The 16,272-nt window shown below is 39.6% G+C and overlaps 1 protein-coding gene across 1 annotated transcript; it reads left to right on the top strand.

The window, feature by feature from the left end:
* Nucleotides 1-7,254: 7,254 nt before the first annotated feature.
* Nucleotides 7,255-16,272, top strand: chrm3b (cholinergic receptor, muscarinic 3b). Its single transcript, XM_085760888.1, has 6 exons — nt 7,255-7,328; nt 10,832-10,948; nt 11,301-11,472; nt 12,749-13,044; nt 13,381-14,117; nt 14,826-16,272. Exons 2-6 carry the CDS (start codon nt 10,848-10,850, stop codon nt 15,335-15,337), a joined length of 1,818 nt encoding a protein of 605 aa, XP_085617014.1. The 5' UTR covers nt 7,255-7,328; nt 10,832-10,847; the 3' UTR covers nt 15,338-16,272.

The following is a 16,272-nucleotide window of genomic DNA, read 5'->3' on the forward strand; positions in this document are numbered from 1 at the left end:
AAGAGGCAATGATTTGATTCAACTCTGTGGTACTGTTTCTCTTTAGTTTGTGGCAGAGTGGGGAGATATAAGGTTCCTCTACATAATAATCTAATCCAGCTCACCGCTAAACTGTAGTCTCCTGAACTCCCACAGAGTTGAATTAACGCCTGTGACACAGTGTCGAAAAATTCTGAACAATCTGATCTTCATAAATTGGCCTGTTTCACTGGACTGCATTCAAGTAAAGATTACAGATGTTAATACCAAGTCCACACCTGTACATGCCAACACTGTGTGTGAAGGGCTCTTCAAGTAAGTGTTCATTTTTGTTATGATCAGCAAGTCCATTTTGTTCCAGAGTATCTGAGTGACCTGCCAACTCAGCCGTGATACGGACATCTACGAGTCACAGTCCTCCATCACCTCACCAGGTATCCACATCTTTTATTTCAAAAAGTAAGTGAATAAATGTCCCCCAAACGTTCAAAATGGTTTAATCCATTATCAGTGTCTTTGGGAACTAGAATCCAACGCTCTTGTCTAGACGGATCTCTGAGGGCAGGTACCGGTCACACCATCTAATGCCTCCATCCTGACAAGAACAGCTAAGCGGTCAGCAGATTTGTTCTGTCCAGCTCCTCAGCATGGTGTCAGAGACATCACAGTCTCTGGGTGCCACTGCTGGGACTGCAGACTGTCCTTCTTTATTTTATTGAATGCTACTCCACCAGGGCTTGCTCAGTACATTTGTAAATCAAATGACGTAGTTTTCCGAAAAGCAATACCAAAGCAGCAAAAAGGGAATAATCAGTTTGAAGCTACATACAAAGTTTGTGCACGCCTGTTAGCTAAGATCAAGAATCAGTGGAGAAACTCTCAGTTCAGACTCTGCAGTGGGAACACACAGCAAGGGCAGGCGGAAGACAGGCGACAGATGAGTGGATGAGAAAAGGGAGGGGGAAGGGGAGACAGGAGGATACAGTGCCTTACTAAGCTAGGAATGAGCTATGCACACTGGAGGAGGAGAGAGGAAGGTTGGAGAGCTTCACATAAATGTTAAGACATGAGATTAACGTGTGGAGCTCGGTGATGGATTGTTTATGGAAGAGAGAAATGTGCCATGTGGGAGCGCTAGAAAAAAAGAAACAGAGTGAAAAAGGATGGAGAGAGACTTTGTCGCTGGAGACATAAAACAACTGACACGACCTGAGTAGAAATATCCACATATGAAACGACAAAAGATTTCAGTTGTGCTTGCTTTATAGCTTTATAAACGTCAGATTTATGAATTACAATTTTAGAAATGCACAACTCAGTATGATTCTGTTTTTTTAATGCAGTACTGTCTTTGAATGATCTTTAAGTTGCCTTGTAGAGTTCAGTCTGAAATGACAGCCGCAGTTGGGGACAACATGTCCAGTTCTGTGCCACTCAGCAAATGCAGATGGCTTCTTCTTTCAACAAAAACATCCTGAATCCTTTGGGGTCTCTATATAAAATCAATTGCCAATCGATTAGGTCCACACAGCTAATCTGAGTGTCTGATCCAGCAGCTCTGTGACAAATCCTGCTTCATCAAGGCTCTAATGTTCAGTTTGTGTTGAAACTGTTTCAGTTGATGTGTTAAGTCACCTGTGTGATCACAGTGGAGGCTGCAGCTCATGCTGCTGTTGGACTGTTCTCAACGACCTGAATGGATGGTTCAATAGTGAAGACAGACCAACAGCAGCCTGAGCTATGATTTTCTGCTGAGCTGCTGGATCAGGTAGGTTGCGTTAGCTTTAGCCATAGCTTTGTGTGTATGTTGCACATAATTGTTCAGTCAACTGTAGAGCAGCTACTCTATGTATGTAAAGCTGTTCCAACAGCATCAATAGTTTTCATGACACTTGCCAGATTTCATCACTCCTGATGCTGCCATGCCAACAATGCTGAAGGTGAATTCATCTCGTTAGCTTAGCTGTGTTTAATTACACACTGCTGCAGACACACACTGTATACTCTGTCTTCATTGAATATAGATGAGTCACCATCAAGAACAGAAATCGTCCATTTAAATACTTTGACCTTTGCTCTCCTATTTCTGTTTGGTACTGTAATAATCCCTCAGTGTAAAAGCAGGAGATGAACTGACAGAGTTTAAAGTGGATGAGAAATCTTCCACAGACCTACTAAGTCTGGACCTTGTAGGATTTGGGTCAGAATGCACAAATAAAGGACAAAATGAATGATAACATCAGAAACTAAATCATTTATTTCAAACAGAAATATTATCAAGACTATAGTTTTATTTCTGTCTTATTTATTTATTTTTCTACTAATTAATTTCCTCAGTAACAGGAGGTGTGTGTTGAATGAATGAATGCACAGAGGTGGCAAATGATGTTCAACAAACATGTCCAGGAAACCTAAGGACTGTATCCACGTCTTTTTTTTTCTTTTCTTGTGATGATCTTATGCAATACAGCAAACAGACTTAATCTTTTTGTATGAACATTCTCCCAAAAAAAAAAAAAAACTCTGAAAAAATGCCATTGCATGTTTATTATGCGGGTTTAATGAACAAGTATAACTCTGACACTAAATCTGTGTCGCCCATAAATTGTTTAATAGGATTATTTAAGATGAATTAAGATTTCTGTGATATTGTATTTAAGTGTTGTGGGCTTCATTGTAACTCTTCAACTCATTTGCCACAACTGCATCCCTTTGAAAAAAAAATGTGGCTCCTGCTTTTCTCCATCTTAACCATCTCTGCTTTAATATACTCTGAGTAACAGGTTTGTTTAGGTATCATTTGGTTTTAGGATCAAGCAATAGCCCTTCAGGAAAAGTGTGGGACATGACCGACCATTGCAAAAAGTGCAAACTAAAGCAAAACAATGAGCTCGCTTAACTCTGTTTCAGATTTAAATAACAATGATATTATTTATTTTATTTACTTAAATAATGGTAGGGAACTAAAACAAAGGTTGTTCTGTTAAGTTAGTTCACCGCTTAATCTTAAAGGTGCAGTACATAAGTAATATTTTATTGCCTCTTTGCACAAAACCACCTTCACACACATACATGCAGGTTTGGCTGATCTTTGCCCGTCACTCTTCAGCTTTCGCTTTCCAACAGGCAGAGCTGGTCCTGAATGTTCCACTTCCCCCGACTCAGCACACACTCCACACTTGGTCCGGTCGCTCCAGAACCCAAGTGATCATTAGTGAAGCATATAAAATGCCTCAGTGACCATGAGATGATCCAGTACATCTCGGAAACTCAGCTCATTGTTATATGATAGAATAACTTAATAGATATTGATAATGATGAGCTGAGCTGAGCTGTTTTGGATTTCATTTTTATATATTTTATCAGTTTCTATTTATAACATTTATTTCATAAAGTTTTCTTTATTAAATATTCAACATGTGGGTCTCTGTAATAAGAAACAACCTACAACATGATGCAGTTAGCCACATGTCGGCTCTCTAATGGCTAATAACACCTTTGCTAATGAGAGTGCTCAAACTCCCACTGTGAAAAAACATGAATGATTTGATTGCATGGTAAATGAATCTGTCAGTTTTCTCACCTCAGTCAGTTTGTAATGTCTGAAGCGCTGTCAGTCAAATTCCATGCAGAGTTTAGTCGGGCACAGGTGGTCGAGCAGAGGCCATCTTTACGGATTGCACCTTTAATGTTAGGTGAGGAAGTGGGAGTGTTTGACCTTTTGACCTGAAGAATATGAAAACACAGTGGACACAGTTCCAGTTGCAACCAGCCAGTATGGGTGTTATGTATATAGCATTGACCTCATTATACAATGCTGATGTCATGTTTTTCTTTATCATATCAATACACAGCAGACTGAACAATGTCATCACTCAGTGGTATGTTTCTCATGTAAAATAAATCAATATTTTCCATATTTACCACCGAGGGGGCATGTTTAGTTTGCCACACAGTAGGCTAATGCTACGTCTGAGACATACATGTGTAAAGAGGGACTGAGACTATGAGCAATGAATGGATTTGCATGATTTTGAAAATAAAACTTTATTAACTTGTGAAGAGGAGAATATTCTTAATTCAACATTTTTGAAGTTCATTTCTGTTTGGTGGTGATTTTTCATACAGAACATCAACGTGCACATAACACAACAGGTTCCGGTGGGAATGCTATTTAACCAACTCGCCTCTGACAGTCTCGACAAACAATAAAAGCTTTATAAAGCAAGGATTTCTTGCATTATGTTTTAGGTCTCGTTATTTTCAGCTTTTATTTTGAAAATGTTGGAAATTATCTGTTTATTTTGAATAATAAAGATGTTTTAAAGTTTATCATTATTTATCATTTGATGGAAAAAAGAAAAAAAATCACTGTAGTTGTAGCCATTTATTATTTTCCATTTTTTGTGCTACTCAAGTGCATAATTAAAAAAAATAATAATCAAACAAATTCTCTCTTCACTTTTTATCAGAGGAAGCATCACTTCAACAAGCTGCTTCTTTGCTGGTCTAACTGGGTACTGCTAGTACTGGGTACTACTGGGTACTGCTTCTGTAAAGCTACTGTTTGTAAGTATTTGTAAATGCAGTTCAGCTGATCACAGAACACTCTATATATCTGAACCATGTAGTACATACAGAAAAACAGTAAGTCTTGACTATAATAAGGGGGGGTTAACATAAAGGAAGTACATGTCTGAGCTTATTGCTCCATAGCACAATTCATCTTCTTTAGAAGCTCGAGGCTGTTTACATACAGTAGTAAAGGCAGATGACACACAGTACATTGTATTATGATTGATTAAATATGAACATTGTTTTCAGGATGGGTGGGAGCAGTTTAACGTCTGACAACTGTTAAGATGCATCACTGAAGAGCCAACAAATTCAACAGCCGTCACTAGGAATGGGTATGATGACTTTATATCAATAACCGAGTGCACATTGGGTTACAAAGTAAAACACAGAGGGAGCAAAAATGACCAATTTGCAACAACTCAAGAATCAGTAAAGTTGTAAAGCCACCATAGCAAGAATTATGTATTAGTCCATCTAATTATTAAAACCACAGCTATATGATAATAACTCCACACGCAAAATATGAACATTACCAGCAATCAATATTAAATCACTGAGGTATGACTTATGAATCACGAGTAGCTTAACATGTAAAAGTATCAACTGTAAACATTAAAGATAACACTCGAGATTAAAAGATGTATTTGGAAAAAATATTATGATAGTTAATTCAGAGGTTTATATGAAACTGTGATGTAACGTCCATCCACTGATCATCCACTGAAGGCTCCACTATGATTTAAAATCCCAGTATGTAACCACAAAGGGCACAATTTGTTTGGCAGCACCGGCAATTATATAATTATTTGCCATGTGCACTGGAGTGACATTCCTATAAACAGTTGAGAGACTGATTAATGGAAAATGCATTGGGGCATTAGTGCAACCAGACAATGAGCCAAAATACACAGAGGGGCCATCGTGGGCCTGCTACTGTGAGACAGCCCACCACCAAGCATGGACATCAGTGGAAGCACTGGTTTTCTGTGGAGGTTCAATGACAGCGGTGCAGACGAGAGGTGAAAGAGGGGACAGGAGTCAACAGGCAGCGGTGAAGCTGCCGCTCAATGAGGACAGAGAATAATTCTATTTATACAGTACTTTCCAAAAGCAAAGTCAGAGAGTGAAGATAAATGAAATCTAAAATATGTTGTCTCCAATCTGTCCCAGGGCTGCATATGGAGACAAACAACACACACTACGCGCAGTTTAGAGTCATCAGTCAAACTAATGAGCATGGACTGTGGGAGGAAGACGGAAAAACTCAGAGAGAACACACACCCAGGAACTCCACCATCACCGTACATAAAGAACATATGATAAATAAAAACAGATAAGTGCTGGTCAAGCCTGTCCTGTGTATCCTGTAGAACACCTGGGGAGGTTGTCTGCATGGAAGGTCCAGACAACTAACGTTCACTGAGTTCAAGACAGAAATCTGATCACAAACCTCCCACCTCCACAAGAAGAGGAATTCATCTGTGGGGTTGAGTGATGGAGAGTTTTTTTTTTTTTAAATAGTTGTAGTTTTCCTTTAGAAACAAAGGAGAATTTTCCTTTCGCTACATTTTACCATAGTAAGCATGCACATGAGGAAAAACATCCTTAAAGTGCTACAGGACTCTCAGTGGTTTCTAGTTAAAGAATGCAGGTTGACTTCACTGACTCTTTGGACTGAACATGACCTTTTAAGCTTCAGTCTAATGCTGCTGAGGTATTTCAGAGAAAGTGCTGCTTTTATAGGCCACTGCATTTTAGACATGGGTGTGATTGTGCAATGCAGCAGCTTCCAATTGAGGTTTATATTGCATCAGGTTTTCTAAAGTAGCTTTATCAGAATGTATCAACTCTCAGGGTTTTACCGAGCAGTTCCTACATGAGCTGCTCTGTTAAATGAAGAAATGGCACCAAAAGCAAAGCAAAGACGTTTATTAACAGCTGATCCAGGACTATAAAGTAGGAACCTGACAAAATCCAACAAGAGTGGAAATGGAAACAGTGGTTCAGCTGTAGTGTTGAGTTTAAGGCCAGGTTTATCAGCAAAAGCCAGTGATGTGAGGGACTTGAACCTGCATGGACCCTGATATAGTGTGTTTAAATTCCTTCATGGGGCCTATGAACAATTTTCCCTCCAACTAGATGAAGCGTTTTCATTTCTGTCTTATAATGTATAATAGGGTGAATATAGATTTTTTAATAGTTTTTCAAATAGATTTGCTTTATCAAGCTCAAAAACTATATTATATCACTTCTATTCAAATATGTTTTTCCATCTATTCAAAAAAGACAAGTATATTACAATTAATGTATTAATGTATATCAAAGTTTTAAGCACTTAAGATTTTCTCCATCATCAGTCCCATTAAATGTCCCATATACTCAAATTCATTCTTCATGAGGACAAAACTTAGAAAGATCCAGAGTCAGACAGGACTGTCCTCAGGGACAGGACCTGCAGTCGACGGTGTGTCCTCCACACAGCTCTGGTCTCCTCAGGTGTGTCACCTTGGGCTGGTTATCTGCATTGCTACAGGTCTGTCTGTTACCAACACGTGGTCTGCCGTGAACTCCCCTCATAATAAATCTTGTAATTACCTCTGTCACAGAACTCACCGCAAACAGTAGCAAAGAAGCGTTGGAGGGCGGAGCTGGAGGTCCCAGTCCCCCCGCAGCTCAACAGACTGAGCCACAGCAGAGAGCAGCATGCTGCAGGAGCACAGCTGAGCCTCCAGCAGGATATCACACTCCACTCCACTAACCTGAGAAGACCTGTAAGTACATCTTATTTTCATTTTTCTGGGGCTCACATGGTCACACATACAGCCAGGGTCTTCAACTAAATAGAACCCAGTTTTTTAACATCCATTCCCAATTAAGATATATGAAAATACACAAAATTCATATCTTCTTCATCTCAACAGCCTTTAGATTTCTCTAAATTTCTTGTTTCTTGGTGAAAAGTCAAGTGTAGGTTCTTCCTGTAATGTTCCCTGCACTGTGACAATTCATAAATGATAAATGATGAAACATCACAAAGGGCGGCTTATGATAAAAACCAGTGAACTGCTCCTTCATAATTATTCTTTCTTTCTCTGGTGATGATGTTTCCTCACACGTCTCCTGCAGCTCTCTGATGGCGCAGCAAAGAAAAGGCAACTCATTTCAGTTAGGGCCTCATTCTCATGTTGCCAGACGTTGTTAACAGGAACATCTTAAGGGAAATACTTTATATTCTGTTTTACAGCACAGGGTTCATACTTGTTTGTTGTTTGTCATACTTGTTTGCATGTGCATGTTAATTTACAAAAGGTGACCATTATAGAGCATTTATATAACAATAATATTTTAACATCTATAAACAAGTCAGAACTCAGTTTTCTTAAATTGATGATAATGATCCCGCTAAAGCTAATACTGTTTAGACAGTAACTGGTCAAAGAAATTGAGTAATTGAGAGTATGGTACCCTCATATAACCTACTAGTTGCTGTGTCCCTTCCTAAAACCATCTGGATGTCAGAGATGGAAGAGTTCGGAATCTTCAGCCTTTTTAGTACAAATTTATCCCAACGCTGTGAAGCGACATATTGGCTTTGGCTGAACTTACTGTGCATGTGTGGATTTTTGTGGCTGACAATGAAGCCTGGTTTGTTTTTTAAATTTTTTTCTTTCTTTCTTTCTTTCTTTCTTTCTTTCTTTCTTTCTTTTGGATGTTGAATTCAAAGAAACAATGCAGGTCAATTGTTAGACTGAATTATCTCACCTCACTACAGTTTCCACAAATTAGATTCATCCATTGTTTTGGCTTCTGATTTTGAAACTTTCTCAGTTTTTACTTTTACTTTTCATACAGTGCAGTAGTAAGTAGTATACATAGTAAACATGGTTGAGGTCAGATAATACACTTTAAATGTTGATGGGCTTGACTAAATTTGCTAAATAAGTATTTTATTGTTTTGTTGTTGTTAATATTTTTAGTTTATTGTGTTGAAATCTAACCTTTCTGTCCCCCAACATCACACGTCAGAGAGAAGACATGTGGGAGAGGAGATATGATGGTTCTGGCTTTAATTAGTACAGCCTGTATTAGTAATGTCATCTATTCTTTACAGGCTATGCTAATCTATGCCAGAATCAGCAATGCAGTGGGATCTGAGGATTGAACTGTGCTCTCTGAATACTTTTCCACTCCGTCTAGCACCATTAATGTGAATCCTATGTCATCTTGAGGGAGCTGTGTTTAAAACCATGCACATACTTGGTAGTTTCAAGTCAGCTGTGAGCTTTGGGACAAAATGTTTTGGACAGAGGTTGCACTACGGGGAATATCAATTATCAAAGTCCTCCTGCTTGGGAGTTCAAGAAAAATAAGGAAATACTAATATTTCACATCAGAATGTTTTATTAGGAGTTACTTGTATTGTTTGTAAGTGATAGCGCTGTAGAAAGACTGAAAGTTAAATACCATACCTTTTACAGTAAATCCATCTAATCTCTGTGAACTGTTAAGAAAGTGATATCCTGATTTCTATAATTGTAGATCATTAAAAAAAATCATTATATAACCAGGCTACCATATAAGTGAGGGGATTCTCCTTGATCAGAGACAAAAACTGTTTAAACAGTCCAACCTTATGTCCAATACTCTTAGTTCTTTCCACTTCACCACTTATATCTTCATCAGTGAGACATGTTTCTTTAGACATGTAATAGGGTCCCTGGGTGGAAGCTGTTGACATTGCCGTATATGGTCTGTATGTACTGGATATTACTGTACATATATAGAAGTACCACATCCAGCTGTTGAGGTTCTAGCACTAGAGTAATTGGAGAACATGATGAAGCCTGAGGTGCTGTTGCGCTGAGCTCCTGGTTTTCTGATATTTTCTGTCTGTCTGCGTCATAGTTTAAATCCTGCTGCTCCACTCTCACTTCTCCTGTTATGATAACGCTGCATTTGGTGAAGACACAAAGTGTTAGGCATTTATCATCTATCTGCAGCCTGCTGTGTGCAGGGCAGTGCTGCTGCTGTGTAGGGTGTATGCCGTTTCATACCACTAGATTGCTATGTTGCACATAAAACAGCTTGTGTGGGGAGTATTTTATCTCCAAAAGAATGTGAAAAGATGTGAAAGTTTTTATTTTAACCCCAAGCTATGATTTGTGTGTGTGTGTGTGTCATTCTCTGTTTATAGACACAACATACAAATACATGGCATAAGTTTGTAATTTAAGAAAAACACAGTCATCAGCTGGAAGAAACACCAGCGTGTGCATGAAAAATGACATTATTATGAACCCAACAATCTAACAGATGAACGTTATGCTCATATGCATAAGTGTGACACTGGTTTAAACAGGTTTTTTGGCCAGTGTGAAAGGGGTATTTGTCTTCTTTTGTACGTTTTGTATAATCCATTTCACAAGCACACAGCTGAAGTAACTGATATGAAGTAAACAGTCAGTCATCTTCTCAACTGACTGTCGTCCAGCTCATGTGTTGCAAACATTGGGGTGTTAAGTTTTCTGTGTTGGCAGGTGATAATGGCACCTTGTTGGCCAAAAATAAAAACTTGGACTGAAATAGAGCCCTTTTTATCTGGTGACAGTAAAGATTCTTTGAGATAGCTCAGGTTTAGATCTGCAGAGTACCGCATCTTTCTGCATCAGTTTTCTGCAGGCTTTCCTTTGGTTCGACTGCCCCGATCAGCACCGATCAGTAATTTCTAAGATAGGTTCATGTTGATACCAGCTTTAGTAACAGCTGATTTTTAAACTATTGCAATGACCAGATTGAAGATCTGTCCAGGACTTCAGTCAGGATTCATACAACCTATGTAATCCAATCCTTACTAACCCTCTGTCCCAGAATTCTTTGTGTATGTGTGTTTTGTGTGTAGCCTCCTCCCTGGCCTATATTTGCTCCATCTCATTAGCTTCTGCTGGTACCAACAGTAATGTGAGATTTGAGAGGATGGAGGAATCTGTTATCTGGCGTTTCTGTGGCAGAGGGTTGTTTGATTGTACTTTGCTTTAAGTAGAAATTTTTTTAGGGTGAGTTTTTACGTGTTAAAAACCTGTGTTTCTTCGTTCAAATATATCTGAAGAGAATGTTAACAAATATTAATTTTGTCATATTTTGTTAAGAAACTCCTCAGCAGCAGGATATGTGGGTGGTTTCGGTGCCTTTTGTTGAATTAACAATTGTTAATGCCGGTGAAGCATGCTATTTTCAAAGCTGCTTTTTTAACTCATACAAACTCCTTTTCCTCCAGGTGCCCATTGGTCGTCATGGACTTGAGCTCTGGCTCCGCCCCCATCCACCTCCTGACCAACAGTTCTCTTGGTATGAGAGAGCACTCTGATGCCTCCATATTGCAGTCGGCCAACTTAGTTACTGTACTCAGGTGTAGTCTTTGCACATTATCCCTATAACTACTTCATAATGCAAGTTTTGCAGATGTTACAATATAAATTCTTACAAGGGATTTATAAGGGGGGGCAGATGAAATATATTGAATGCTGTCTTTCCAAGTATTAGATGTATTGTAGATACTCAAAAGCAAGAGATAGGAGCAATCATTCAACTAATACTGTTATTTATGATTTTTCATTCATTCAAACTTTTATTTATTTTCAAAATGGACATTGAGGATTTGCCGCAATCCTTGGTGCCTTAAAATTTCTAATATTTCTGTGATCTACAATGTTTCTTTGTCTTTTTTGTTGTTTTTTTTACTCTTCAGGTGGCTCGTACCAAGAGTTGGCCATATTATCTAACAGTGTTGGGGGGTGGCAGCACAATGGCAGTCATATCTCAAGACAAGAGGGAAACTTCAGTGATTCTCCAGTGAACAGGACATTGATACTGCCAGCAGAGGCCTTTGACCCAGTGGGAAGACACACGGTCTGGCAGGTAACAATCACTGTGATTTTCCCAAACAGTTCCTTTTCTCATCAAGCTTGAGTTGGTGCTTAGCGAACACAGAAATACTTTTATTAGCCCATTTACAATCCATTAACACACATATACACACAAGTTTTTACACTTCTAATTAATCCTGTTCATTAATCCGAGCTCTATAAAAACAAGTTAGCCCTAACGATGAAGATGATATAGCCATAGACTTGTTTTTTCTCTGTCTTTGGAGGATGGGTGTTCTCTCAGCTGCTCCTCCAGCATCTCAGTACAGAATAAGCCTCTGTGTGTAAATATTAGTTCCTTTGCACTCCTAGATGAAGTGAAGTTTAGACATGAAGTGGTTGAGTGGAGTAGACGTTAAGCACCTCAGAACATTGAGTAAGATAGTTTGATGGCCTAAATCCTATGGCCGTGGTGACCATCACACAAACATTCAGCTGTGCTTTTCAATTGGCTGCTCCACAGCTCCAGGGAATTCATGACTCATTTGTAACGGTTATACTCCACTCCAACATAAACTCTGAATCTATGAGACTTGTCTGATTGACCCAGTTCTTTGTGTGTTTTATAAGTCAAGACGTCTGATTAAATTCCAGCCAAACATCCAGCCAATCAGCCAGCTGAAATCCAGGTAGTATCAATATACAACTTTACATTTCCAATAGCCCAATTGTAGTAGTGGCGACATCCAAAGTACCTTTCCCAGCATTAGATTTTAATTCTTTTTGACAGGTAATCCCAAGACCACTTAATGTACCAGGTATGGCTTTAAAAAGAATACAGCAGTAGACTTAGTTACTTATTGCACTGGGCAGTGACAATATCATTTTTTCAAAGCAAAGCTGTAGTTGTTCTGCCATGGTCTAGACTCTAAATCATGATTGGTGAAGTTTCAGTTCTTATCTTAGAAAGGCATGGAAATGCCTGCTGGTCAAATTTCACTATATGATCTTTTTGACATGTATATCAGCCCTTGAATTTTGAATATTAAATACTCCAAATGCCAGCATCCAGAGTTAAGGATTTAGAGGCTCATCCTGGTGGTACGTCCATAATAGGATCTGAGATTTTGGATCCAGAACAACTGAATTCAAGACAGACATCAAAATTCCACATTTTTGTTCATGTCAGTTTTGTAAAAGTTAACATTTTTGTCATTGTGAACAGACCATAAACATTAAGAGTATCTTATACGGTACATTGCATTGTACCTAACTACCTAACTAACCTACTGTCTTTGGTCTTCTCTCCTCTCACCTTTTGTCTTCAGATCATCATAATTGTCTTCCTCACTGGATCACTTTCCCTTGTAACTGTCGTTGGCAACATCCTCGTGTTGGTGTCATTCAAGATCAATAAGGCACTGAAGACGGTGAACAACTACTACCTCCTTAGCTTGGCCTGCGCCGACCTAACCATTGGGACGTTGTCTATGAACCTGTATACAACCTACATCGTCATGGACCAGTGGGCTCTGGGTCCAGTGGTCTGTGACTTGTGGCTCGCAATTGACTATGTGGCCAGTAACGCTTCAGTCATGAACCTGCTTGTTATCAGCTTCGACAGGTAAGTAGGTTTATTGATAAATGCATCTGCTGGTCACCTTGTACTGTTGGTGCTACCTATATAAAACTTGTATGATGATATATTTTTGAATAATTTAGGTAAGAGATTTGTTTTTGTGATAATGGATTCATCTGATTGCTTGGTATAGAAGTCCAATCTCTGATGAATGTAAAGAGTTTGATTCCTGAAAACACATACTTCCACGTTGTATCATGATGGTATTGTGTCCATTCTTAGTCCTTTCTTAGTCGTAATGGTACAACAAGTAGTACCCCTCCATCTAAGCTTGTAGTGTACGGCACTATACAGTTTCACTTTCTCTATGTGTATTCTTAGGTATTTCTCTGTGACCAGACCTTTGACGTACCGAGCCAAGCGTACAACCAAGCGAGCCATGACCATGATTGGACTAGCCTGGTCCATTTCTTTCATTCTGTGGGCCCCAGCCATCCTGTTCTGGCAGTACATCGTGGGTGAGAGGACAGTCCAGCCTAACGAGTGCTACATCCAGTTCTTGTCTGAGCCCATCATTACATTCTGCACTGCAATTGCTGCGTTCTACTTGCCGGTGACTATTATGGCGTTCCTGTTTTGGAAGATCTATCAGGAGACAGAGAAGCGTCATAAAGATGTACAAGGTCTGAAGGGATCTGGGGCGGGCAACAGCCCGAGCCAGGCTCAGACTCAAGGGAGTGGCAGTGGAAAGGCTGGCGGTGGAGAAGGTTCAACCAACAGCAAGAGGGCTTCGGGAGCCATGCTGCGACAGATGAGCTCCCAGAGCTGCAGCAGCTATGAACTAAATCAGCTGCCTTCAGAGAAGAACGGCAAGGACAACGCCAGCAAACCAGGAGGAACGGACTGCAGGGGGAGGTGTGGCAGGTTCTGCTTTCACTTTTCGTCTGTGCTGCCGGGCCGCCACTCATCCAAGAGGTCTGTCAACACCTTGAACACGACGGTGGGTGAGGCCGAGCAGAGCAGCTGTGACAGTCTCAACAACAATGAAGTTGGTGCCTCAGGAGACCAGTCAGGCTCAGAGGAGGAAGCTGATGGTGACACATCAAGGTCTCCAACAGGTGGGATGTAACACTGTTAAGGCCTTTGTAAGAGCCATAATTTATGGATGAAAGTTAAAGAGGAACTATGCAGGATTTTTAGCTTAACTATGCTACATGCTAATTGTGAAATAAGTTGTTACAGGGAGAATGGAGGCTCTCTGCCTTCCACCTAGCATCTCTAGGCCAAAAACCAACCTTGTAAGATCAGTGCCTCCGCTCTCGCTAACTCTTGTTTAGGACAAATAAGACACATTGTAACGCATATATGATAAATAACATTATCCACTGCTCCATGGATTGATTTCTTGGCAGCAAAGGCACATGGCTGGGGTGGAGGGAGGAGGGTTCGCAAAACAGCAGAAAAGCAACCAGACTTGTATAGTTCCCCTTTAAGTTAAATAGTTTCAAAAGTTTTTGAAATTCATCGTTTGTACAGGTAAAGTTTTTCAGATGAGAGCTGCCTGCAACGAGAAAAGGAGCACATCATTTTTCTACAGGATGAATGTGATGGATGTAATTCAATTTTCTTTTAGAAAAGTTTTTTTTTTATGGATTTCTTCTCTTTTTTGTTCATTCTTGTAGAAACACTTATCTCTGTTGCATCTCATGTGGATTTGACACCCTGAAGGAAAGCCACAACAGCCTTGTATGCATGATATGTACATTTCACAAGTATGCAAGTATGATAATTGTTCTATCTATCTATCTATCTATCTATCTATCTAGATGGAAAGAAATCAGGGAAGGGGAAGACAAACAAGGATAAACAGTCATCTAACAAAAGTCGAAAAGAGTCACAGTCAAGCCCTGTCAGCTCATCGCCTGGCGACCAGTCATCTGGAGCCATCACGATAAAAGATGCAGCTATGGCCAAACGCTTCGCCTCCAAGGCCAAGACGGAGATCAGTAAACGTAAGAACGAAAAAAAGGCGAACGAGAAGAAAGCAGCGCGGACGCTCAGCGCCATCCTGTTTGCCTTCATCACCACGTGGTTGCCTTATAACATCATGGTGCTGGTGAACACTTTCTGTCAGGACTGTATCCCTGAAACTCTCTGGGCTCTGGGCTACTGGTTGTGTTATGTAAACAGCACAGTTAACCCCATGTGCTACGCCCTGTGTAACAAGACCTTCCGCAATACGTTCAGGGACATTTTGATGTGCCAGTGGAATCAGAAGAAGAAGCCTCAGTTTCATCAGAGGAAGGCCGTAGCTTTCCAGAAGAAAGACCCAATGTAGAGCACGGGTGGGAGTTATTACATGGATGTGTATCTAACGAGGTGTTTCTTGGTCCATTTTCAGATTTAGAATTCGGCGTATGTGCCTCGTCTTTAAGGGAAAAGATGCTGAGTTGGATTTTGTCACCCAAACTTGTTCTGGTCTTACGGGAGGTGAGTGGTTGGTTGGTCGGTCTGTCAGAGATACAGATACTGTACCTCGACAGCAGCTGGCCACATTGGAAATAGATATTTGTGGTGCTCAGAGGATTGTTTCCAATAATTTTGGTGACTTCTTGATTATTTAGCACAGCATGAGTTCAAATATATTAAACTGAGTTTGGTTTGGTATGTTTTAGGAAGGAAGCAACTAAGAGCATTGTGGGATTATTTTTCAGAATAAAAGTAACCCAGATTTTATTATTTATTTTAATACCTTTGTTATCAGAACAATTCAAAGCTCAGCTAACATGTTCCAGTTTTGGTTTTCATCGTGCCTTCTAAGGAAGTTTAATCCAGGTATTTAAATTTCTGCACTTAGTCAAAGTAGATAATTTAATAAGTAGAATAACCTCACTAGACAGACTAGATTTTGTTCAAAGTGGTTTAAGTGGTTTAAAGATGTGAGTGTCTATAACATAAAGATTTCAATATACTTAGGCTATTTGGAAACCTCCAGTGTTGTGCAATTTTAATAAAACTTTACTCCAATCTGTGAACACTCACTGAAATAGAATAAATCCAAATAGTAACAGAATAGTATGAACGATTCACATATAGAAATGATCAGACACAGACTCCTATTGATACCTTGCTTCAGTCAAGCGATCAATATTTATTACTCTTCACTATTGTGTTTGTATGAAGCTACACACAGAAATGTATTGTCTACTAAATCATATAACACTGTGTGACACAGACTAACCCTTTCAATGGTCAATTTCTCTGTGGGAATAT

The sequence above is a fragment of the Trachurus japonicus genome, chromosome 19 (assembly GCF_045865225.1).
Source record: "Trachurus japonicus isolate A0001 chromosome 19, Traja_1.0".
Classification (NCBI taxonomy): domain Eukaryota; kingdom Metazoa; phylum Chordata; class Actinopteri; order Carangiformes; family Carangidae; genus Trachurus; species Trachurus japonicus.

Excerpts from the sequence above, each read along its gene's own strand:
- chrm3b (XM_085760888.1), top strand. The coding sequence starts at position 10,848 with ATGGACTTGAGCTCTGGCTCCGCCCCCATCCACCTCCTGACCAACAGT. Across the intron at positions 11,473-12,748 it reads GAAGACACACGGTCTGGCAG|ATCATCATAATTGTCTTCCT; the intron begins GTAACAATCACT and ends TTTTGTCTTCAG. Across the intron at positions 13,045-13,380 it reads CTTGTTATCAGCTTCGACAG|GTATTTCTCTGTGACCAGAC; the intron begins GTAAGTAGGTTT and ends GTGTATTCTTAG.